The 23949-nt window shown below is 48.5% G+C and overlaps 1 protein-coding gene across 1 annotated transcript; it reads right to left on the bottom strand.

The window, feature by feature from the left end:
* Positions 1-1743: 1743 nt before the first annotated feature.
* Positions 1744-22481, bottom strand: RAC1 (Rac family small GTPase 1). Its single transcript, XM_081091793.1, has 6 exons — positions 22197-22481; positions 12908-12979; positions 10350-10467; positions 4610-4672; positions 3590-3749; positions 1744-3322 (listed from the first exon to the last, which is right to left on the bottom strand). Exons 1-6 carry the CDS (start codon positions 22229-22231, stop codon positions 3192-3194), a joined length of 579 nt encoding a protein of 192 aa, XP_080947919.1. The 5' UTR covers positions 22232-22481; the 3' UTR covers positions 1744-3191.
* Between the last annotated feature and the right edge of the window lie 1468 nt (positions 22482-23949).

The following is a 23949-nucleotide window of genomic DNA, read 5'->3' as shown; positions in this document are numbered from 1 at the left end:
AAATGGAGTCTTCTTGGCCCTGTGGCTAGACTGAAGATTGCATGGACATCTGATTTCACTCCAACCCACAAAGCCCATAAAATGACAGTAAAGGGATTTCTTTAAAAAGCATAAGCCTGACCCTAGCTCGTTTGGCTCAGTGGGTAGAGCATCAGCCTGCAGACCAAAGGGTCCTGGGTTCAATTCCGGTCAAGGGCATGTACCTTAGTATTAGACTCCTCCCTGGCCCGGGCTTGTGCAGGAGGCAACCAATCGATGTGTTTCTCTTTGCCTTTTCCTCTCTCTTCCACTCTCCCTAAAAAGCAATGGAAAAGTACCCTCAGGTGAGGATTAACAACAAAAAAACATAAGCCTGCCCCGACTGGTGTGGCTCAGTTGCTTGAGCATTGTCCCATGCACCAAGAGGTCACCGGTTCAATTCCCAGTCAAGGCACATACAGGAGGCTCAGCTATATTTACACAGAAATAATACAGACACTAAATAATGAGCACCAACCACAATAACCACACTGAGGGAATGGGAAAGGTGCTGGGCCGGAGGTATAGCTGGAAACAAAGCCCTCAGATCTCCCACGGTGGGTATGTCGCTGGTAATGGCTGAAACGGAAGAATTCAACCACCAACAAAAGCACAGGATTTAGGCTGATCTCCGGAGAGGGTTTTATCAGTCCTGCCGTGCGATGAGGCCTCCATAAAAACCCAGAGGATGGTCCTGAGAGCTTCCGGGCTGGTGAACATGTAGCTATTTGGGGAGAGTGGCCCTGGAAGGAGGCATGGGAACCCCGAACTCTCTCCCCATACCTCGTCCCATGCATCTCCTCTGTCTGGCTGAGGCATAGCCTTCTCTAATAAGCCGGTAATCTGGTGAACAAAAAAAGAAAGCATTTAGAAGGACTTAGATTGTGAGGGCAAATATAAAAAATCTGTTAAAAGTACTCAAAGTAGTTGCCTCTGGGGAGGGTATAAAAGGGGAAGACTGCTATTTCTGTAGCAAGCTTCTAGAACTATTTGGCCTTTAAACAGCATATTTATCTTTGGTTAAAAAGAAACTCAAAAATAAAAGTCTTCCAAAGCAATAAACAAGAATATCCAGGGCCGAAACCGGTTTGGCTCAATGGATAGAGCGTCGGCCTGCGGACTGAGGGGTCCCAGGTTCGATTCCGGTCAAGGGCATGTACCTGGGTTGCGGGCACATCCCCAGTGGGAGATGTGCAGGAGGCAGCTGATCGATGTTTCTCTCTCAGCGATGTTTCTAACTCTATCTCTCTCCCTTCCTCTCTGTAAAAAATCAATAAAATATATTTTAAAAAAAATAAAAAAATAAAAATAAAAAAAATTAAAAAGCTCTAGAATTTAAAAAAAAAAAAAAAGAATATCCAGGAACTGGATTCCAGCGTTAACTACTGATGGCACAGCTCCAGGCTCCAGACAGGGTTCTTGAAGGCAGTGTTTCTGCCCCACCACCATGCCAACTGTGATCCCAGCATCTCATTTCAGCCCAGAGGCCTGGCCTGAGATGCACATGCAGTGCGCACACGGGTGCCCCACGGTGGGCATCACGGGAGTATCTCATAGGTCCGAAACCAACCACCCCCATCTGCTGACTCACCCATGTCTCGTCCCCGCATGAAAAGGGGATTGAAAATGAAGGTCTTCCACAGCCTAGGAATTTAAAGGCAAGTGAAAACGGACACGCCAGGGGGTCGTTCCCCGAGCTCTCAAGAACTCAAGTATGACCACTCATAGGATTCAAGGATTTATTAAGTCATACATGCAAACATACTGCTAACCGCATTAGCAAAGATCAATGTAAAAACACTCCACAAGTCTGCAAATGTCAATTTAAAAAATGTTGTTCTAGTGGTTGAAAGGTCCAATTTGTGTTCTTGCCAGTGGGTAAGCTTTACAGAACGTCGTTAGCACAAGCACAAGGTCACAACCTCCCACCCAAAGGAACATGGTTAGGCAGAGCAACAGGAAGCGTGTCCACACAGGGAGGCGGAGGGGCCAGCCGCGGCCAAGGTACAGTGCTGGGGTCTGGCAAGACAGTGGTGGTAAGAAGGCTCGTAGTTTGAGAATATCTAAAATACTTAAAAAACTGTAGAGATGCAACACGTGATTTTTACATCTAGTTTCTAGAAAACTAAGGAAAGCACTTATTAGCTTTGAATAAAAGAACGTGAAAACAGGAATGCACTTTGACTAACCTACAGAAAAACTAATGCATATCAAGAAAGAGTTTATACAAGGAGGCATATTGCTCATTGAGAAGGGGTCTATAAGAAAAGCACTAAGTTAGCAACTATGGGAATGACCAGTTCCAAGATGAATTAAATGCCCAATTGTGGGAGGGATTACAAGTTTAAAGAAAAAGTAAAATCTTAAGAAAACACTTACTGATTAATACCAACTTTCACCATCAACTGCATTTGACAGAAACTAACCTTTTTCAAATCTTACCCGAGACACTTATTCAGTTTGTTACGCGTACAATGTAGTGTAAATTAACCTCCACTTCATATTTTGTCAAATACTGTCTTCATCCTTTGATCACATCAAGTGTTCCCTACACTCCACCCGTGTGCCCGTGAGAGCAGAATACTTCATCAGAGGAACACGTGAGGAAGGGTCTGCTCACGATCCAGCAAAAGCTAATATACTAATTTTTAAAAATCTCACTACGAAATAAAGATCAATCCGAAGAGCTGAGTTGATACACAGTACAATGTTAGGTAAGGAGCGTGGTTGATAAATTATGAATGGCAACATTTCGTAAAGGAGGCTGCTGCGCGAGACTCATTAGCCAGTGCCTGCCGTCCCTAACTTCGGAAGCTGGTCTTCGCCGAGACAAAGGCCTCTGGACAGTTTAGTGCTTAGTGTTTTTAGCACAACAATGCAACTGAGTTCACAAGGGATTTTGGCAACTCTTTATCTGAGCAAAAATAGGGGCTTCTGAAAAATAAGGCTTTAAGAAAGCTTGTCATTTTAGGGCTAAATTTTAATAGAATGTGAAAGTTTGAATCCTTACACTTATTTAAATAAAACCTAAAAATTACTGATTGGTTCAAAATGGTTTTATGGAAAAGCTAATTTGTAACAAAAACTTGGCATTGAGTGCGAAGGCTCCATCGTTTTTTGAGCAAAGCATACAAAGGTTCGCAGGGCCAGGGCGCGGGGCGAGGCCCAGACATTTACAACAGCAGGCATTTTCTCTTCCTCTTCTTGACGGGCGGCGGGCAGAGAACGGCTCGGATAGCTTCATCGAACACTGTCTTGAGGCCTCGCTGTGTGAGAGCTGAGCACTCCAGGTATTTTACAGCACCTGCGGAGAGACACAGCCTCTTACAGCCACTCGGCCACGGTTCTGATCAGAACAAGGGGAGGCCGCCCCCCAAGACACAGCACAGCAACCCCTAACCCCACTGCTTCTCCTCAACACTATGGGCGGGGTCACCTAACTGGTTCCCCAACAGTCAGCCAGTCCCTGAGCTGGAGGAGCACACGCTCCACTCCCCAGGCTGCGCTCCAGTCTCCATCAGGAAAACGAAAGCGCGTACAAAGCAAACACGAGAAACGCAGCTGCTCATACCGATCTCCTTGGCCATGGCTAAGCCCTGCGGGTAGGTGATGGGTGTCAGCTTCTTCTCCTTCAGTTTCTCAATCGTGTCTTTATCATCCCTAAGATCAAGCTTGGTCCCCACCAGGATGATGGGAGTGTTGGGACAATGGTGTCGAACTTCAGGGTACCACTGGATGGGAAGAAAGGAAGAGAGTTATGACTCTCCTTTTTGAGCGTCCTTCACCTAAGTCATATCCTCAGTGGCCAAAATGCCAACTGCCCTTGAGTCACTGTGTCCCGACAGCCTTCACGCAGAAGCCACCTGCTCCCAGCCGTGCTCACATTCCACTCACTCCTTCGAGGACCAGGGCGGCCTGGACCAGGGGACTGCCCTGGATATCTGACAGCAAGCAGGACTCCAAGATTAAACCCACTGTAAGCATGGTCAACTCGCGGCCCTACCGGGCAGGCACTACTCATCAGCAAGAGAGAGGGGAAGAGACAGGGATGGTTCCCCCTAAACCCACTTCCTTTTTAGTAAGACGAGTCAAGTTCTTAGGTCATCTCAGAAAATACTCCATACAGGGGTGGGCAAAAGTACATTGACAGATGTAATACAAATAAGTAATGTAATAATAACAAACAGTATTTAGTGTACTCACAACTGTCAACCTACTTTGCCTGCCCTGTATACTCAGGGATGAGAATAGAGATCTGAACCAAGGTCTCGGCTCCGCTGCCATCACCCACTGATCCTGGAGGGGCCCCGGCAAGGGTGCTTCTCGCCGGGTCTGAGAGGTGCAGGGGTGGGGGCGGCGCTGGGCTTCACTCTTGGACGCTGCACTCAGCACTCTGAGTCAGCCGGAAGCTACAACTCCAGGCACTGCAGTCAGACACTTAGCACACTGCTGGTGTGCTTTAACAGAATTACTAAACCCAATTTAAGTAACTGAAAATGTCCATCAGTGAATGGTATTTTATGTCTTAAAGTTTCTTCCTGAGAGTGACATTATGTAACAAAATAGGTTTTCTAAAAAAAACCCCACTTACCTTTGCACGAACATTCTCAAATGACGCAGGACTCACAAGAGAGAAGCAAATTAAGAAGACGTCCTATAAAAAGGAAACACAGGTGGCGTTTAGAAGATGGTCCCGCAGTGACAAACGCACTCTGCTTTCTAAATGCTGCTGGGGACGAGCCGTTGGACCAGGGGCACGTACTGTACCCCCGCAGCCTGTGTCGAGAGCAAGCTCCCTAGATACACCTTGGTTTCTGGCAGACGGCTCCCAAACAAGGCCCTGCTGAAGCGCCGGCCATGGTGAGAAGGGGAGCGGAGGCGAAACATGCCACCCGTTATTGAGGCTGTGGAGGCATCAGGTCAGAGCCTGGGAGGCCTCTTTCCATCACTCCCAACTCTCACTGGGAGCCTAACGGGGACAAAATCAAGTGTCAAGGCACTACTAGAATATTCCGTAAAACCTGGCCAGTTTCTCAAAGCATTACCTACAAGCGCATGCTTCTCAGGAAGCTCCGCGCCTGCGTGTTAAGCATAAACACCCTCAGATGGTCGCTGGGCTCCAGCCCTTGCTAACTGAGCACATTCCCATGAGGGAGGCCGGCCGAGCGTGTGAGAGTCGGAGCTCCCCACGCCTGCACGCGGCCTCCAGAAAGCTTGCGCCCGGGCGGGGTAGGTGTAGAAGAAATGCCTGAAAAACGTGGGGCTACAAGTGAAGCATGTGGGCTTTCCTCCCGTCCTGCATTGTGTAAAAAGTCTAAATACTTACTCGAATTAAAAAATACCGAGTTTCTAAAACGCTAATTTATAAAACATTTTCCTGGAAAGAGGCAATTCTGTTACTTGGTGAAATGCCCGAGTCCCAAGCTAACACTTTCAATCATCCAGCCGCTATCTTGTACCTGAAAGGGAAAGAAACACCCCACAAACAGCTTTTTATGAACAACATTTTTATGCCAGCACATGCACAAGCTTGTCCAAGAATCACCGCAGCTGATGACACGACAAAGCAGAGTGGGTTAGTTCACCACCCGCACAGCCGCACCCCGGCAGGCCCACGCACCAGGACACCAGCAGAAGGCCCTGGCAGCCCTGGTTAGTCTCACCCGGCTGAGCTCTGGGCCCGCAGTGGGGTTCCTGGCGGAGCCCCGTCTCCATCTCCACCAGCCTGGGGAGAGCCTCCCCTTCCACTCGGGAGGACTGCTTCCACTCAAGCTAGGGGTAAAGGGCCACACCCTGTGCGAAGCCCGGCTCAAGCAGACCCAAGAAACGTGAGGCCGAAGAGGAAATCCTAGGAAAACTAAGAAAGGAGAGGAGAGAGCTGAAACTGAAGTCGACTGAAAGTTTTACATACGGCAATCGGCTTGTCTTTGCCCCTGGAGGTTATATCCTTACCGTACGTTTCTCCAACCTAGTAATGCATGAGAACTTTGTTTGAGTTTAGTAAAAATGGAGGAAAATAAAATCAACACAGCCTGCTACTTATACCTCATCGGAACTGTCGCCACCCTCCCAAGGTTCTGAGCTAACAGCAGCTGATGGTCTAATACAACGGTCGCCAACCTGACGGACCTCACGGACCACCGGTCGGCGACTGCTGGTCTAACAGGTCTGATGCCAGAGCCACAGCTGACCAACCTGGGGGCGGGGCAGGTGAAGCCAGAGGGCGGGCAAACACGGGGAGGAGAGGAGACGGCGCGCCTTCTCCCCACGGCAGCACATGGACAATGTGCCAGGGAGCCCGTGCTCCGCAGGGAAGTGTTAAATGTGTCCTTCCTGCCACTGGCGTCCATCAGCGACAGGCACACCTTTCAAAGGGCTCCGTCCCACTCATGAGACGGCCGGCTGAGGCCGCAGCATTCGGGCAGCCCCGTCTGTGGACAGGCCTCTGGGGGGAAGGCTTTCCGGGAATGGGGCTGAGGCCGGACTCTGGGAACAGCTTGCTGCACAGAGACCTTCAACCCCCGGCCCCCGCGGATCTGGACAGGGTGACAGCATTCGGGTGTTTATTACAATGCTTCCCATCCCCTCCTTTGCCCCAATACCAATGGAGAGGCTTGCTCTTCCAGCAACACAGAGCCTGGCACTCTCCAGACGGGCGGAGAGGGAATGATTTTCCTTTCATCTCATTCGAGCTCTCATTTCCAGTTTGAAGAGACCATTAAAGTTTCCGTCAGCCCCTGCTTTCATCTGTGGCTATTTGTGAAGATCTGTCCTCCCCAGGACTTGACGTGACGCCAGATCTTCACTGTGACACAGGGACTCCTGGGGACTGGCACGAAAATGCAGTTTCAAGATATCCTCCGCCCACATCTACCGTGCCCTGTTCCATTTTTAAAAACATCTTTTTTGATGAAGAAAGATGTTTTCCAACCTACGCTCCCGTCACACCATCTGCCTGTTCCTCCCCAGCCTGACTGGCTTCGCGGACTCCTTCGCCTGCTTCTGAGACGCATGTGCTGGCACCGGCTGTTTAGACCTTTGCTCTCCACCCTGATGCCCAATGTTCTCACGGCCCATCCCTGTGACAAGCCTGTCCCTGTGACATGCAGCTCCTCAGCGCGGCCACACGACACTCTCCCTTCCTCACAGGTCACCTGTGTGTCCTGCAGCCTCTGTAGTCCACCTGCGCTGTCCTGGGCCACGGGCCACCTTTCCTCTGGACGTGACCATTACTTTCTTTACTCACAGGGCTTCTGACCACACGGCCGGGCCCAGAGGCGCTCGGTGACTTGACCACCCCTGTGCTGCTAACCCCGTCCTCACTGGTCAGCATCACAGCAGTTTTTCCTGTTGCCTCCCACCGGTCAGTGGTATAACCCACAGAACAAGGTGGGCAGGCCTCTGGGTGGCTGACGCCCACTGCTCCAAAGCACTGTAATTTCTCTCTTTCACTTCAGTCTCTTCCAAATGCTTTCCACCTGGTTTTTACGTGCAAGCTTGGAGTATTGTTTTTAACACAGGCATTCTATGCACCAGGAAAATACCAGGCACATCCACACGCAGAGCAGAGGAGCCCCCCGCCTGAGAGCAGGCCTGGCGCCCACGGCCCCGCCACGGCAAGTTTGTGCGGCATAAAGCATCGCCCAGAGCGCCGCCATCAGACACGGTCGGTGTGCGGCCATGCTGAACCAGAGGCCAAACACAAAGGAAATGGAAGGCCACTCACTTCCCAGTTGTGTCTAAGCACAAGCACAGGAGGCCACTGCAAACCACAGCCCCTGACGTCCCCTCCCACCGAGGAGAGGAACTGCCAGCCCACATCTCCAGCCTGACTTCATCCTCACCTTCTAATAAATTTAATAAATGCCCAACAAAGCTACCCTGCTTCTTGCCAGCATCCAAGCCAGAGCAGACCCCGCTTCCCTGAGCCTTTGCCCAACTCTCATCCCAGTCCCTGAGGTGTGCGTGTCCCTCAGGACAGAGTGGCCGCCTCACTGTGTCCACCCACAGCTGTGCCAGTGACTCTGGCTGGAGGACACAACAGCCAACCTAACCAAGCTCGAAGCCGTTTGAAAATCACAACAGCTCAGCTCCACACCATGGCTCTTCTTTGTATCTCACGTGGCAGTACTCTAGCCAGGACTTATAAACCCTTTTCAAGTCAGGGCACATACAGAAAACCCAAACACTGCCATGACACACCTGGGTGACCCACACAGGGTTGGGCCCTGTGACTCTGATAAGACACACCTATTCCCACTCACACCACTAAATACTGGAACAGGCAGGTAGGCAAACGCAGGTGCGTGGACACAAGGTGAGACACTGGGCTTGAGTGCTGTGATCCCACCTCTATTCCGAGCATACCAGGTGAGGGGAATATGCAGCAGTTACAAAATACTTTTAAGGAGAATGTAAAGATAATTTATTGAAGGGGAGAAAAGCCTAAGGATTACTTAGTTTAGAAAAAAATAAAAACTTGAAGGGCAAGTTATACTGAAAATGATGACTACTTGCTCACCATCTTTTGGAGAACAAAGTAGAACCCAACGGTTTGCAGACTGAACTTGGCTACACAGAGCGACCAACAGAGAAGGTGCCGGCATCAGTGGCCTCAGGAAAGAGAACAGCTCGTTAGGACGCCACAGCTAAGATCATTTCCGAGTGGGTCTGAGCGGGCACGGATGAGCGACAGGAACAGGCCTGTCGGCCAAGGAGCCAACAGCGGGAGACTGCTCCGTTAGCACCAACAAGAACCCAGGTGCCAGCCTGGACCGTCCAAGGCCTGCTCCTCCTGACAGGGCAGCACAGCTCACGGGAAGGAGGCTTTCCAGGCGGTGGCACCTCCACACGGACCCGCCCTCGGCCGCCAGGGCTGCCGTCCTTCCTCACCTGCAAGGAGTCCAGGCGGGCGTGTCTGCCTGCGGGCTGGGCGCTCCCCCCCTGCTCCCACGTACCGCCCTTCATCCCCTCCGTGCAACACACGGCGCACGACATTACACGGTATCTGTGAGCTACTTGAGGGCAAGAGTCACATCCTACTCCTTCAGCTGTCCAAGCATTTGATAGGAAACAGTTCTTCCCCTCCGAGGGAATGAGGCATAAAAGGTTTAGGTCCCAGCCCTCCCTCAGAAGGACGGCGCCCCCTCGGATTTCAGCCAACTCCCTGCAGCCTGATTCCATCTGTTGCTATCTATGTGTTCTTTAGCACACAAAGCGGAAATCTTGCCAAGTCACCTTTGACACACCGTGAATCTCTGAGAAAAAGACCACACCCTACCCTGAGTCACAGGAGGCAGAGTGACACCCTGCCCACCCTTCCAGATGTGTCCAGTGGGTCAGGACACTCCTAGCTCAGTATGTTTGCAAACCCATTTAAAATCTAGAATTATTAAGCACCCACTGGTATAGAATAGATTCCTAAACATATTGAAGAATCCAAACCATTTGGTGATTTGGCTGGTTTTTAATACTTTGTTAATTTTTAGTTGTAGATAACTAAGAAATCATGCATCATGCAATTCAAACTTCCATTTTATAGTTTTGGTCTGTTACCAAAATCCAGCTCAAGAACAATCAGCAAAAATCTACAGCTCAAAGAAACAGTATTTGGCAATTTCTCCAGCGGGAAACAAAGCGACGATGACCGGTGCATGGAAAAAGCAGCATTCAGGAGTTTAAACTATCACCACTAAACAGGAAGTTCACTTAAAAACAAAAAGCAAGATGGGAGTAGACTGGAGCAGATTAGTTCTTTTTACCCACACTACCCACTAAGGAAAAGTGATGGTTAAACCAAGCAAAGGATAAACCAATCAAAAGATCAAAGCCGCCTTCTCCAGATGGCTCCCTGACCCTGACCCTTGACCCCTCTGACCATCTGGCTTGCTAGGAGAATGGATGGCTTGAACTGAGGTCTCCAGACCCGCACGGGAAGGAGGGGGTGCCTACCAGCAGCCTCACTGGAGCGCTGTGATGTGCCTGGGACTGTTCCATATGCTCTACGCTACTGACTCCTCTAATCCTACGAGGAAAGAGGTAAAGACCAGAGATGAACACTGCCCCAGTTACACAGCAAGAGGGAGAGCAGTGTTTGAACCCAAGGAATCTGTTCAACTGCCTCTATGCCATGTTTGTCAGTGAGTCACTAAGCTTCCAAGATTGTTTTAAAATGCACTTGTAAAAGGAAGAACAAAATGTAACAAGATAAGCAAATGATGCAAGTAAGATACTTGTGTATTTAAAGACAAGTGGCTCTCTCCCTCTCCCTTCCTCTCTCTAAAAATCAAATAAAAATCTTAAAAAAGAAAAAAATCACTTGTGGTCCTTACTGTCTGCGGATAGGAGAGGGGACGTAATCTGTCGTAATCTTCTTGTCCAGCAGTATCCCATAAGCCCAGATTCACCGGTTTTCCATCTACCATAACATTGGCAGAATAGTTGTCAAAGCTGTAAAATATGGAGAAAAAATTGTTAGTCTCTAGTCTTGGAGCATAAGGCCCAGGTCCAGGACCCAAGTCGCTGTCCCAGCTGGGGTCCCAGAGGAAGTGGTGCTGAGAAGGCCAGGAGGGGGCCTGGAGGCCGCCAGGCCAGCAGATGCCCTTCCTGCAGGCACAAGGAGACACCTGTGAGCTGAGAGGCGGAGGGAACACAGGGTGGAGTGTGAGGGAAATAATGCACAGCGTGGGAAAATGCCTGGGAAACAAAGGAACGCTACGAATTTAACGGAAAGAAGTTACTGTCAGCAATAAAAAGCTTTGCCTTTACTGAAGAGAATGCTTCCTCTCCGGGAAGAAAAGAGTGTGAACCTGGTCCCTCTTTCAAATCCCGCTGCTGAGTTTTTCAGACATCTGACTCACTCTTGACAAGACGGCACACGGCGGGGCTGGGGCGGGGGCTGTGCCTCAACAGACCTGCCGTGCAGGCTGGGGCTGAGTCAAGTCTTGATCATCCATGCCCACAACCAGCGTGCAGAGGGGTTCTGAGAAGCCATCGAATAACGTTTTCAAAGTGAATGTACTGGACTACACATGTTTAATTTACTTTGAAGTTGCTATACAAAAACTGGTTAACTACAGAAGGAAGACCAAAAAGCCTACAGGCTAACAGGGGGAAATAAGGTCGACAATTACAAGTATCATAGAGTAAGTAGTTCATTAAATAAAAACCTGGTGTTGAAATTCAAACCAGGGCAGGTACCAAATAGAAACAACAGAACTCCAGAATTCATCTTTACGTACTTTGAAGACTGAAACTTAAGGGCTTACTACACCGGGGCAGCAAAGTCAAGGTCTAAAGTGCTAATGTGATCTAAAAAATTCAGTGACCAAACTAGCTTTCATAGAAGGTCTGATGTGGACTAATTCTGCCTCATGAGAAAAGGATAGATTATTCACTGAATGGTGACTTCCCCACCCCCGCCGCCCGCCCCCCTCACTTCCAATTTGGGAAAGAATCAGGTGCCTGTCTCATACTAAAATAAAAAATACATTCTAGGCCCTGGCTGGGTAGCTCAGTTAGTTAGGGTGTCATCCCAATATGCCAAGGTTGCTTGTTCAATCTCTGGTCAGGTCACCTAAGAGAAGCAATAAATGAATGAATAAGTAAGCGGGACAACAAATCGGGGTGTGTGTGTGTGTGTGTGTTGCTTCCTCTAAAAATCAATCAATAAATAAACATTAAAAATACACCCTAAATATTTTTGCATCACTCATAGGAGACACCGTAACGAAGTTAAAAGACAAATGAAGAGGCAGGGATTAATATTTCTTATATGCAGAAGTACAGCCAGTAAGAAAAAATTTCAGTAGAAAAATAAGCAAAAATTTCAACAGGCAATTCACAGAAGACTATGGACAGTAAACATTCAAAAGATTTTAACCTCATTGATGATCAGAAATGCAAATGGTGAGGTAACTTTTTCAATTTATGAGGATCACAACATGTACTAAGGGCCTGTTTCCATCACAGGTGGTCAAAGTGATAGCCTTTGAGACGGCAAATGGGTAGTACCTATGAAAATTTAAAATTTGGTACAATTCCACATGTGCACAAACACACATGCATGATGTTTAACACAGCACTGTGTGTAATGCCAAAAAACTGACCAGGGTTCATCAGCTATAGCAGTTCCAAGTCCTACCAGCTGTTAGCGACTCAGCTCTATCTACATTTGTGGATAAGGACAGTCCCTACCATAAGTTCCACTGACATTAAAATATGCAACAAAACACGTCAGGGAGCACCTAAGTGAGAGCGTGTGCTCGCAGAGATGGCACTGGAGGTGCTTCCTCTCCCCCAGGAGGGAAGCCGGGAAAACACAGCTCAGCCTGACCACAGGGAGGTGCTGCGAGGCCGGGCAGGCGCGTGGGGCTCCCGAGTAACCCCGTCAGCAGAAAAGCACTTCGCCATCTCCACCCAATTCTGCTGCCAACAGGGAATGAGCAGCCCAGTAGCCAATTCCACCCTCCTGTACGCTCACCCCCAAACACACCCTGGTTTAAATTCCAAGGCCCCTTAACTCAACAGTGACATGTAACCAGCGGAGAACTTGCCAGAAAAGGCCAATTACAACATAACGGAGTATGTCAGCCTGCACACAGAGCCCAGAGAGCCAAATTTATCTGAAATGTACATTACCCGGCCTCCATACTTCAGTTAGTTTAAATTTCTTGTATTTCCTAAATGTCTAAAAATCAATTAGGAAAGCTGTGTGTTTCATCACTGTGTCGAAACTTTACATTTTATTAAGTATTTTTTTTACCTAGACTTTGGTGAATGTTTGAAAGGAAAAGCAATCATATCTGTTCATGTAAATAGCAAAACAAAGATCAAAGGTGTCTGCAAACATCACAGATGAGTTAATGTCCAGTTTAACTTAAATACTTACACAGTGGGGATATATTCTCCAGGAAATGCATTGGTAGTATAACTGATCAGCAGGCAAGTTTTACCTACAGCTCTAGAGAGAGAGAGAGAAAAAGGTGTAAGTTGCTTGGTTAACATGAATGTAATCCTAGTTTTCATTATTCTGTTAAAATAACTTATAGAAAAATCGAGGCGTATACACCAGTACTTAGCATTGAAGAAAACTGTTTCTATAACCTTTTATTTAACATTACACGTGTATTTTTATCCTGAAATTTAAAGTAAACAAACTAGAATTTTTCAGAAAGGCAGAGTTGGAGCCTTCACATTCTGGTGAGGTACGCGATATCAGCACTCATAGTCAGGAAACAGCTCTTAAATAAGGTTCAAGAGAAACACTATCTTAAAATTGAAATTCTTTACGGTGACCATCTGGAGAATATTTCATCCAAGAATCTTCAATTCTATCCTGAAATTATTTTTATGACACTAATCTGCAAACACAGCTTTCCTCTGCAACTTCTAATCTGTTGCTAAGTAATAGACTTTGCCGCCTCTGAGTGGCAGCTCAAATTCCACCACCTTCCTAGCGCCGTCCCTCTGGCAAGCAGCAATGACTGCTCTCTTAACAGAGTGCTTAGTCATAACCACCACACAGAACTGTTCTCACTGCAACTCATCTGTATTCACGGCCACCTCCCCACCCCTGTCCTCACACATCACCACAAGCTTTTAGAGCAGCTAACACAGTATAATCCAGACACTAATTAATAGCTCAGGGATGCTGGAGTAAACTTCCCAGCAGCTGCAGGGAGGAGTAAGCAAGAGACTCTGCAGAAAGACTCCACAGAAGGAAGACCTCCGAGCTGGTAACAGGTACAGTGCATCAAGCAGAAGTCTGGGACTGGAAGTCTCCCAATCATTGAAAAAATTTTTTTTCAAGAGAACATCACCTAAAATTTAAAGTTACTGCACTGTTAGCCAAATTTGTACATTCATAGGATGTCTTCAGGGTTTCTAGAGCCCATGTCCCTGGCCTCCTAATAGTTTAGCAAATGCCCATCTCCCTGCCGTCCTCAGCAGGCTGACCATGAGAACACACGGCATTCTGAGTTGTAAGATCTGCTGTCCAACCTCAACTACTATAAATTGGAATCACCATACGAAGTTAGGTGCTTTTCTATTTTCCCTGCACTCTTAGTTTAAGGCAAAAAACCTCTCAACCAGGCCCGATTACAGGCCCATCCAGTCGTGCCAATACTTGTTTCACTTGTAACATTACGTAGGGCTTAACAAAAGTTGGAACTCCCCACCCTAAAGACCTCACAGAGACAAACATTATATCATCAGGAGGTAGCTTCCAACTCCTAAAGGCTTTCTAAACAGAGATGACTCACTGGCCATACATTTGTTAAAAGCTTAGCATGTCAAAATAAACCTGTAGGAGCAGGAGCCTAAGATTTGAAGTCATTGCCCTGGATTTGAGACCCACCCATGGCCAACTCTATCACTTACTGGCTGGAATTTTGGGGTAAGTTTCAACTTCCTTATGCCTCCAGTTTTCTCAACTGTAATATGGATGCAAAACTACCACTCCATCACAAAACTATTGTGAGCATTACTTAATTCAATTTCAACCTATACCAACAAATTGTGTGCTATGCCAGGAAGTGTATTCGGTGCTGCAACAAATAAGACCCCATGGAATTTATGCAGTTAATTAAAAAATGAATACAGTCATGACAAAAAATTATAGGTGCAACAAGTGTTATCAAAGATGCTCTGGAAACAGCAAGAGATCTAGCCTAGTCTTGGGGGGCAGTTAGAGGAGGCTGCAGTGTATGCTGAGACTTAGGGGAAGGAGGGACACAATAGGGAGGAATATTCTAGACAAAAGCAACAGCATAAGAGGAGACCCAGAACTAAAGGAAGCCCAGAATAACTTCTTGCTAGGAACACGGACTTTATCCTACTTGGGAAGTCACAGAGGTTTTTAGTTGCCAAGAAACCATTAGATTTGCATTTTTAGAAGACTCTGGAACGCGCTTGGAGAGAAGACTGAGGAAGCTGGGGCCCAGAAGCAGGAAAATAAGGAAGTAGCAGCAGCTGCTCTATTCCAGTAACTACCCCTGGTAATCGGGACCAGGAGGGGCTTTCAGGGTGAAGAGGGGGCATTTCAGGAGCTGCCTAGACTTGAGGCAGGACAAGCATGGCTCGGCCATGGGTTGGATGTGGCAGCTGAGGCAGAGAGCGGAGTCTAAGGCTGTGATAAATGAACCTCTTTTCAAAATTACAAATGTTGTGCAAAAATGTTCATAGTTGCCGAAACCGGTTTGGCTCAGTGGATAGAGCGTCGGCTTGCGGACTGAAAGGTCCCAGGTTCGATTCCGGTCAAGGGCATGTACCTGGGTTGCGGGCACATCCCCAGTGGGAGATGTGCAGGAGGCAGCTGATCGATGTTTCTCTCTCATCGATGTTTCTAACTCTCTATCTCTCTCCCTTCCTCTCTGTAAAAAATCAATAAAATATATTTAAAAAAAAAATGTTCATAGTTATTGTCACTTACTGACCAGGATAAGCAGCTATAAAGATTTTAACTTTCACCGAAACCGGTTTGGCTCAGTGGATAGAGCGTCGGCCTGCGGACTGAAAGGTCCCGGGTTCGATTCCGGTCAAGGGCATGTACCTGGGTTGCGGGCACATCCCCAGTAGGAGATGTGCAGGAGGCAGCTGATCGATGTTTCTCTCTCATCGATGTTTCCAACTCTCTATCTCTCTCCCTTCCTCTCTGTAAAAAGTCAATAAAATATATTAAAAAAAAAAAAGATTTTAACTTTCATCTTTGCCCATGTGGCTCAGTTTGTTGGGTGTCGTCCTGTACACAGAAAGGTTGCAGGTTCGATTCCCAGTCAGGGCACATGCCTGGGTTGCGGGCTCAATCCCTAGTAGGGGGCGTGTAGGAGGCAGACAATCAATGTCTGTCTCCCTCTCCTATAAGTTTGAGTAGGGGCGGCTGGGGATTGAGAAAAAGAAAGAGACAGTAGGGAAAGCTGGGACCCGGTGGGACACTGCCCTCTGATGGACCCAGAGCTGGTGCAGCGCGTTTATTACATACAGTATAATTTCAGGAAGTTTTACTAGCGTTTAAAACAAAGGAAATTATGTGAAATCATGGTTAAAGATCAAGCTGCAATTCTTCATTCTTGTGGCTTCTTTGTAATTGTCACTCCTAGCTGAGCCTGGATAATTGCGTCGGTTCCTTGCGCCCGGCTGAACTTAGATAATGAAACCCACCCCTGGCACCTGAGCTAAGGGTCAGGCTGACAACATACCTGCCTCTGACACGGTATGTTTTCCAGGATATGGCTCTGCCAACACCAGTGGACTCAGCAGATAATTAACCCATGTGCCTTCCCAGGCGCTCTCTACACTCTCCCTTCCTCACTAAAAATCAATAAAAAATATATTCTAAAAATAAAATTTTACTTCCCTGTTAAAATGTACTAGCACTTCCTTTAAGATCCTGGCCTGCCCCGGACGGTTTGGCTCAGTGGATGGAGCATCGGTCTGCGGACTGAAGGGTCCAAGGTTCGATTCTGGTCAAGGGCATGTGCCTTAGTTGTGGGCACATCCCCAGTGGGGAGTGTGCAGGAGGCAGCTGATCGATGTTTCTCTCTCATCGATGTTTCTAACTATCCCTCTCCCTTCCTCTCTGTGGAGAATGAATAATATATATATATATATATATATATATAAAGATCCTGGCCCAAGTCTCTTCTCTATATCTGAGGAACAGAGCCATTACTGTAAAGATGGCCAACTGTGCTTTAAGCACTCTGAACTTTCTTTTCCTGAAACTTTGTCTTCAGCTGAGACAGTATCTTTTGAAAGGTTGAACTATAAAGGAATTCAAGGTAAAGACATAACCTGATGTTGACTGAAGTTTTATTAGCAATCAGTTATTTGCTACAAATCTGCATTCTATAAGATAATCATTAAATTATGAAATTATAACTTTTTAAATAAGTACATGTCCAACCTTTTATTTAAATACTTAATTTTTTAAAACAGATAAAAAGAAAAAGGAAACAGCTATTTACCTCCTGTTAGTGTATTTATTCACTCCTTTTAAACACATCCACAAATAAATGCCCAAAGCCAAAGTCAACACTGGCTTTCCCCACAGGAAGATGGAGCCGTATTTGGTCACAGCCCGGACAGATGCTGCTGCAGAATTTCAGGAAGTTACTATTTGCTTTGGAATTTCCAATTTTATGTGTTAACTGCTCAGTTCAACCTCTTTTTAATCTTTGAAAGATAAAACTCTAGAAAGTGAACGTGAGTCCACTGGAAGGACTTTCACATGAGCACTGTCTTTAACCTACCTGCGCTCCTGCCCCATCTAAGAGAAATTAAGATTAAACCCAGTAACTTGTTCCTATTATGTTCATTTTCCCATTAGAATTTAAGGAAACTTTACTTAAACATATTTTGAACAAATTTCAGTGTTAATTCCTGAAATCTATAAACCAGAACTTTCACAAGAGAGTATTTTTTCCCACTTATTACCAGGAAGGGGGGGGGGGGGGGAGAGAAACATGGATGTGAGAGAGACACATCAATTGATTGCCTCCAGAACTCACCCCGACCAGGGATAGGGATTGAGTCTGCAACCCTGGTATCGAACCTGAGACCCTTTCATGCACGGGCCGACGCTCTAATCACTGAGTACACTGGCCAGGGCCAAAACTTTTTTTTAAATGATCAATAATCTAGAAACATCTGCAATTTCTTCATATTAAAAAAAAAAAAAAAAAGTAAGGTATCCAGGTAGCTAAAAAAAAATTTAAAGACCGTGAATTGAAAGGCCTCAACTTGCACTGGGAAATGGGAATGAGGACTCTAACAGTAAGCCTTCAGTAAATGCATAACTATGCACAGAATATGTTCAGAAAATATATGAATTAATAGTCATTTCGCCGAAACCGGTTTGGCTCAGTGGATAGAGCGTCGGCCTGCGGACTGAAAGGTCCCAGGTTCGATTCCGGTCAAGGGCATGTACCTGGGTTGTGGGCATATCCCCAGTAGGAGATGTGCAGGAGGCAGCTGATCCGATGTTTCTCTCTCATCGATGTTTCTAACTCTCTATCTCTCTCCCTTCCTCTCTGTCAAAAATCAATAAAATATATATTTTTTAAAAAAATAGTCATTTCATGATACAAAACCCAAACAGAAACTCTGATGTTCTGCTATTAACAAGACATCACAACCAACTTATAGAAAGCCACCAATTATCACCATTGGAGGCTTCAAAAAAATCATATTCTGTGTAGTTTCTAGAACATTCAAAGCTGAAGACACTACCTATAGCAGAGTTCAAGTCTGAAGCATCCTTTACTCAGACTGCCCTTCCAGAACCACCAAGCCTAACCCTGGGGTTACTTGAGTCAACTGAAGATAGAGTTCAAACAAGAATTTTTAAAAATATGTTTTTGATTTTAGAAACATCGATGAGAGATAAACATCAATCAGCTGCCTCCTGAATCCCCCCTACCAGGTATGGAGCCTGCAACCCCAGCATGTGCCCTGACTGGGAACAGAACCCGTGACACCTCCTGGTGCAGGGGACAATGCTCAATCCACTGAGCCACACCAGCTACACTCAAAACAAGAATTTATATCTAACTGTCTATCACCCTCAGTCAGTCTCCTTCAAAATCAACTTCTCTATTAAGTCATCTTTAAACATTCCCTCCAATAATGGGAGACATGTGACAAAGCAAACAGCAAAATGTTGATTACAGAATCCAAGTGGTGGGTATCCATGTATACATGTGGTTCATTGGACAATTCTTTCAACTTTTCTATATGTTTGGAATTGTTCCCTATTAAAGATGCTGGAGGAATAATATTCCTTCTGATGACATCTGTTAACTGCCGATCAGGAACCGGTAGCAGGGTTCCTGACAAAGCATCTCCTTTCTAGGAAGACCACAGTCAGACGGAGCTACTGGCAATGCAGAGGTGAAAAGCAGTTAAGTACCAAAACAGTAGATGATTAATGCAAAGACAGAACATCATAAAGGGTGGGTTAAAGGTTTTTAAAAATGGATTCCTGACCCTCCTCCACTAAATAAAATTTTTACTGAGATTATAATTTGAAATAGCAGTCAGAGGGGAGGGCTATTGGGAAGCTGGGTGAAAAAAGTAAAAGGATTAAGCAGAATAAAAAATTCAAAATTAAAACTAAAAGAACTCAGCTCAGCCAGTGTGGTTCAGTGGTTGAGCATCAACCTATGCACCAAGAGGTCATAGTCTGATTCCCAGTCAGGGCACATGCCTGGGTTTCGGGCTCAAACCCAGTGTGGGGGTGTGCAGGAGGCAGTCGATCAATGAGTCTCTCTCATCATAGATGTTTCTATCTCTCTCTCCCTCTCCCTTCCTCTCTGAAATCAATAAAAATATATTAAAAAAAAACAAAAAACTCAGTCACAAGCAACAGTATGGTGATTACCAGAAGAAAAAAGTGGGGCTGTGGGGAGGCTGAACACACAATGTAATATACAGATGATGTATTACAGAGTTGAACACCTATATTTCATTAACCATCGCCCCAATAAATCCAACTTAAAAAATTAGTTCACAAAAGAAAGAAAATTAATCATATGCGACCTAATCATCCAATAGGAGAATGACTGAATAAGCTATGGCTATAATAAAGGATGACACATCAAAAAAAAAAAAAAAAAAAAAGGCATTCTGTGTCATTTTACCAACCAAGATCAGTCGTATACTAAACCTGAATTTGGAAGTCAGTGAGGATTTCAAACATCTCTACAACAGGTCAAACACATGGCACCCTATGCCTCAAAACGAAATACTTAACTCCATGAAGCTTAAAAAGAAAAAGATGATTCCATGGGTGGCATGATACATACATGAATTTTTCATGCTCAATTAAAAAAAAAAATCCCTGGGCAGCAATATCTAAATTAGAGGCTGGGCTGAAGAGGCTACTGGCCCAATCTGGACACCAGTTTGTATAATGAGTGAAATGAGGGCTTCAAGTCGTTCACTCCGACTTCTAGTCAACCACAGCCAACACAACACTATTGAAAATGGTTTGTAAATATCTGAATGTGAGATGCTGTCTTACAGAAGAAAAGCTGAGCGAGCATCTTAGGGCAGAGGTGCCCCAAATAAAAGTGACAGGCCCTGTGTTCAGGAAGGACTGCCTTCTAATAAAAACGTATCAAATTTTATCTCATAGTTTAGAGTCAATGCAATTAAAAATCACAATATAGGAAATAATCTGTTAGAAGAATATGGGTTAATTCACCCAAGTTATAACATGGTCATGACATAGGACTTAATGAACCCAAAGCGACGTCACGTCTACATGCACACCCAATTAAACACTGGAAATACAAATAAAAACAAACAAAAACCCCATGGTTATGACACAGCTTCTAACCAGAATCGCCAAGAACATATTGAAAGTGAGGAAGCTCGAAATGTGCGGCACCTGTTTGCCTTCGCTGCCTGAAATCCCACACCTTCAGGGACTCCTTAGCTCCGTGAAACGCAGGCCCACACTTACAGCTTTACCGATTTGTGACTAAAAGAACGTTCCAGCTTTATCACCAGGAACACATTTCATTTGGGTAAAAGCAGGAAAATAACTTTTGGTATGGGAAACTGGCATCTAAGTTTTGTTCGGAAGTCATATTCGCCACATGCTGTCCGCTAAATAATAGACACAGCTTCAGGTTTTTTTGTGAAGGTGCATTTCACTCGCACGATCACTTAGCCCCCGTCCACATCCATGTCAAATGCCGTTTTCAAAAAACTCAAGGCTAGGATCTGTGTCTTAGGCCCAGCGGCGCCGGGCCATGAGAAACGGCGACCGCAGCTGGGTCCGCGGGCCCGTGCGGAGCATCTGGGAGGCGCTTAACACCCAGCACCTTGTTTAACCCGCACAACGGCCCCCGGAGGCGGCCCTGGGGGATGAGTGATCGCTCCGGGGCTTCCCCCTAAGTGCGGGGGGGCAGGGGGGCGGGGTCTGAAGGACGGACCGACCCCCAACCAGGCATCCAACAAGTTGGCAGAGGTGCCAACAGCAGATCCACTTACTCTGTAAGGAATCAACGAAACCTGTCTGCCGAGCTTACGGTGTAGTTTTCAACATTTTCCAGTGGGAATGTTACAGGCTGCGGTACTACAATCAGACGCCGGCGATTGGACTTCTTTTTTTTAAACTCAGAGAAACCATTTCCAACGAAATGCGCCGGGAACTGCTAGCCCCACGGAGGGGCAGCCAAGCAGGCGGCCCCGGCCCTGCTGACGAGCCGGGGGCGCCGCCATCGAGGGGAAGAGCGAGGCCAGCCGCTTCCTTCCATTCTGCCCGGGTCCGAGCGGGAACCCGCCGCGCGTCCCGCGCTGGACGAGCCGGGCCGGCCGTCCCGCTCGCGGCTCCCCCGCCCGCGCCCCGCCGCTCGGGCGACGCCGAGACGCGCGCCTGTGCTCGGATCACACTGGGGTTCTTGTCTCGACGGGAGGCAAGGGCTGCATCACACAAGCCTTGTGTTCCAGGCCCGTGACCACCGCACAGGAAAGCCAAGCCAAGCCACGCCAAGCCTGGAGCCCGGGCCCCCCGCCCCGGGGCAGCGGCTCTGCTACACCCCAACCCAAGGCAAGGAGCCGGGGCCAATGCCCGTCTTGTCCTGGCCACACCACACTCGGGAAAAAACAGAACCACACACACAACCGTTTTCATCACACCCAGCTCCTCGCGGACAGAATCGGAAAAGTTTCTCCACGCCAAGAGCAAAAGCAATCATTTCTCAAACCCTCCAAGCGGCGGAAGTGCACACCCCGGTAAATCAGTTTCGGGTCCCCCAAACCAGCCGGGCAGTACCCGTCGGTGGTGACCGACGGACCGACCGCCGGGCCGCGCGGAGGCTCGCAAGGGGGCCCTGGGGTTCGTGGAGAAGCCAAGCCGGCGCCCCTTTCTAGGAAGGCCATCAGCTCCCCCACAGCCTGCGAGGCGGAGGCCGGGCGGTCAGCGGGCGCGGGGAGACAGCGGAGGGTGGAGTTCACTTTTCCCTCCGGCCGCCGTCGGCGACTCCCTCCCCCACCAGAGAGAGAACAGGGCCGGAGCCAGGCCCGCGCCGCGGGGTCCCGGGCAGGGGGGCGGTCCGCGCCCCGAGAGGCCGGAGCCCTGGCCCCGCGCGCGCCAGCCCCGGCCCACCCCGTCCCACCCCGGCCCCCGGCCTCCCGGCTCCCACCCGCGGCCCGGCCCGCGCACTCACCCGTCTCCCACCACCACACACTTGATGGCCTGCATCTGGGCCGCTCGGGGGGCCGCGGCAGCGGCGGCCGGGGGCTGAGGAGGGAAGCGGCGGGCTCGGGGCGCGGCGGGCGGGCGGGCGCGCGGCTGCAGGCGGCGGGGCGTGGGGTGCCGGGGCCGCTGTCCACGCCGCCTCGCCCTCCTCCAACGGGAAGCCGAAGCCCAGCAGCGGCCACCACCCAAAGCTGGGGAAAACTGCAGAGAAACAGGAAATGGCCGCTCCACTCATATCCGGCCGTCCCTCCCCGCGCCGGCGCCGGCGCTCCCAGGCTAGGGGCGGGGCGTTCCCGCCCGCGCGCTCCCGGAGCTCCTCTCGGCTTCGGGCGCGCTCGGCGACGTTCGGCAGCGCTCGGGCACGGGCCGAGGACGCTCGGGCCCGCTCGGGCGAGCTCGGCTCCGGCCGGGCGCCAGGGGCGGAGGGCGGGGCGCGCAGGCCGCCATCTTTGCGCGCTGAGGTCGTGGTCCTGCCCCGCCCCGGAAGGCCAGGATCGGGCCTGGAGAGCAGCTTGGAGGGCAGTCTCTTTATCCCCGACCCACTCCTGTTCGAGGCCTGCAGAAGGGCGTCGGTCTGTCCATCCTGTGTGTTAGCTGTAACTTAAGTGATGGGAACACCTTCTAGAAAATTCGGAACCCAAAATCATAAAGAAGACCGTACATCGCACCATTATTCAAACATTATAGGTTCGTTCAACCGAAAAGGTGCTGAACTTTGTCCCCCTGCGTATGCGTTTTCGATGATTTTTAATGCGTTGAGCATCTTACTGTCCTGTGCTTTTGTTGAACAGAAATGCTAACGTCCACGGCTGAAGGTATTTGGAAAAGCACGGCTTATGGGGCCATTTCCGGCGGGAAAGGAAGCCGGGGCCTGGGCGAGGAGTCTAACCACCTGCAGCAGCGCCCGGAGGAGGAAAGGCAACTTGAAGGCCTGGAGCTGACCAGCTCTTTCATGGAAACAGTTTGGGGAAGAAAGATGTAGGTTGTGGGAGAATTTACGTGGGCCCGGCCGGCCTGGCTCAGGGGTTGCAGGCTGACCTGTGACCCAGGTCACTTGGATTCCGGGTCGGGGCACGTGCCCGGGTTGTGGGCTCCATCCCGGGTGCAGGAGGCAGCCGATCCATAATTCTCTCTCATCATTGATGTTTCTTTCTCGCCTTCTCCTTTCCTCTCTGAAATGAATTAAAAATATATTTTTTAAAAGAGTTTGCACTGGCTACAGATAAGCGGGTAGGGGAGGCGCAGCGTCTGCAGGAAGTGTTTGCTCCCTGGGACGGGTGGGTGGTGGGTGCCAGTCCGGAAAGTGCACATGGAAACAGGAAGCGGGAGCTCCGGGGGTTTGATGGCACCTGGCTGCTCCCTCCCTTTATAATGGCGGAAAAGCCACCTGACGTCCATCCCAAGTTCCCACCCACACTCGGGAATGGGACCAATCTCGCTAGCTGGCCCCCAGCTATTAACAGCCTGGCTGGCCCTTTCACTCAGCCCTCCGTAAGTTTTTTAAAAAGGAGTTTTTATTAATTTCAAAGAGGAAGGGGGAGGGAGAGAGAGAGAGAGAGAAACATCAATGATGAGAGAGAATCATTGACTGGCTGCCTCCTGCACGCCCCACACTGGGGACCGAAAGGTCAGGGCACCTGTCGGGGGATCCAACTGTGACCTCCTGGTTCGTAGGTCAACTTCAATCACTGAGCCACACACCAGCCGGGCCCTCCGTAATT

Source organism: Myotis nattereri (genome assembly GCF_964212035.1).
Source record: "Myotis nattereri genome assembly, chromosome: 5".
In the NCBI taxonomy this organism is placed as follows: domain Eukaryota; kingdom Metazoa; phylum Chordata; class Mammalia; order Chiroptera; family Vespertilionidae; genus Myotis; species Myotis nattereri.
Note: the sequence above shows the minus strand (reverse complement) of the source record. Positions and strands in the feature narration are given on the sequence as shown.

Coding starts and splice junctions, on each gene's coding strand:
- RAC1 (XM_081091793.1), bottom strand. CDS start 22,231: ATGCAGGCCATCAAGTGTGTGGTGGTGGGAGACGG. Junction 4,673..10,349: donor CCCTCTCCTATCCGCAGACA/GTAAGGACCACA, acceptor TCCTTTTTATAG/GACGTCTTCTTAATTTGCTT. Junction 3,323..3,589: donor AGCCATGGCCAAGGAGATCG/GTATGAGCAGCT, acceptor GTCTCTCCGCAG/GTGCTGTAAAATACCTGGAG.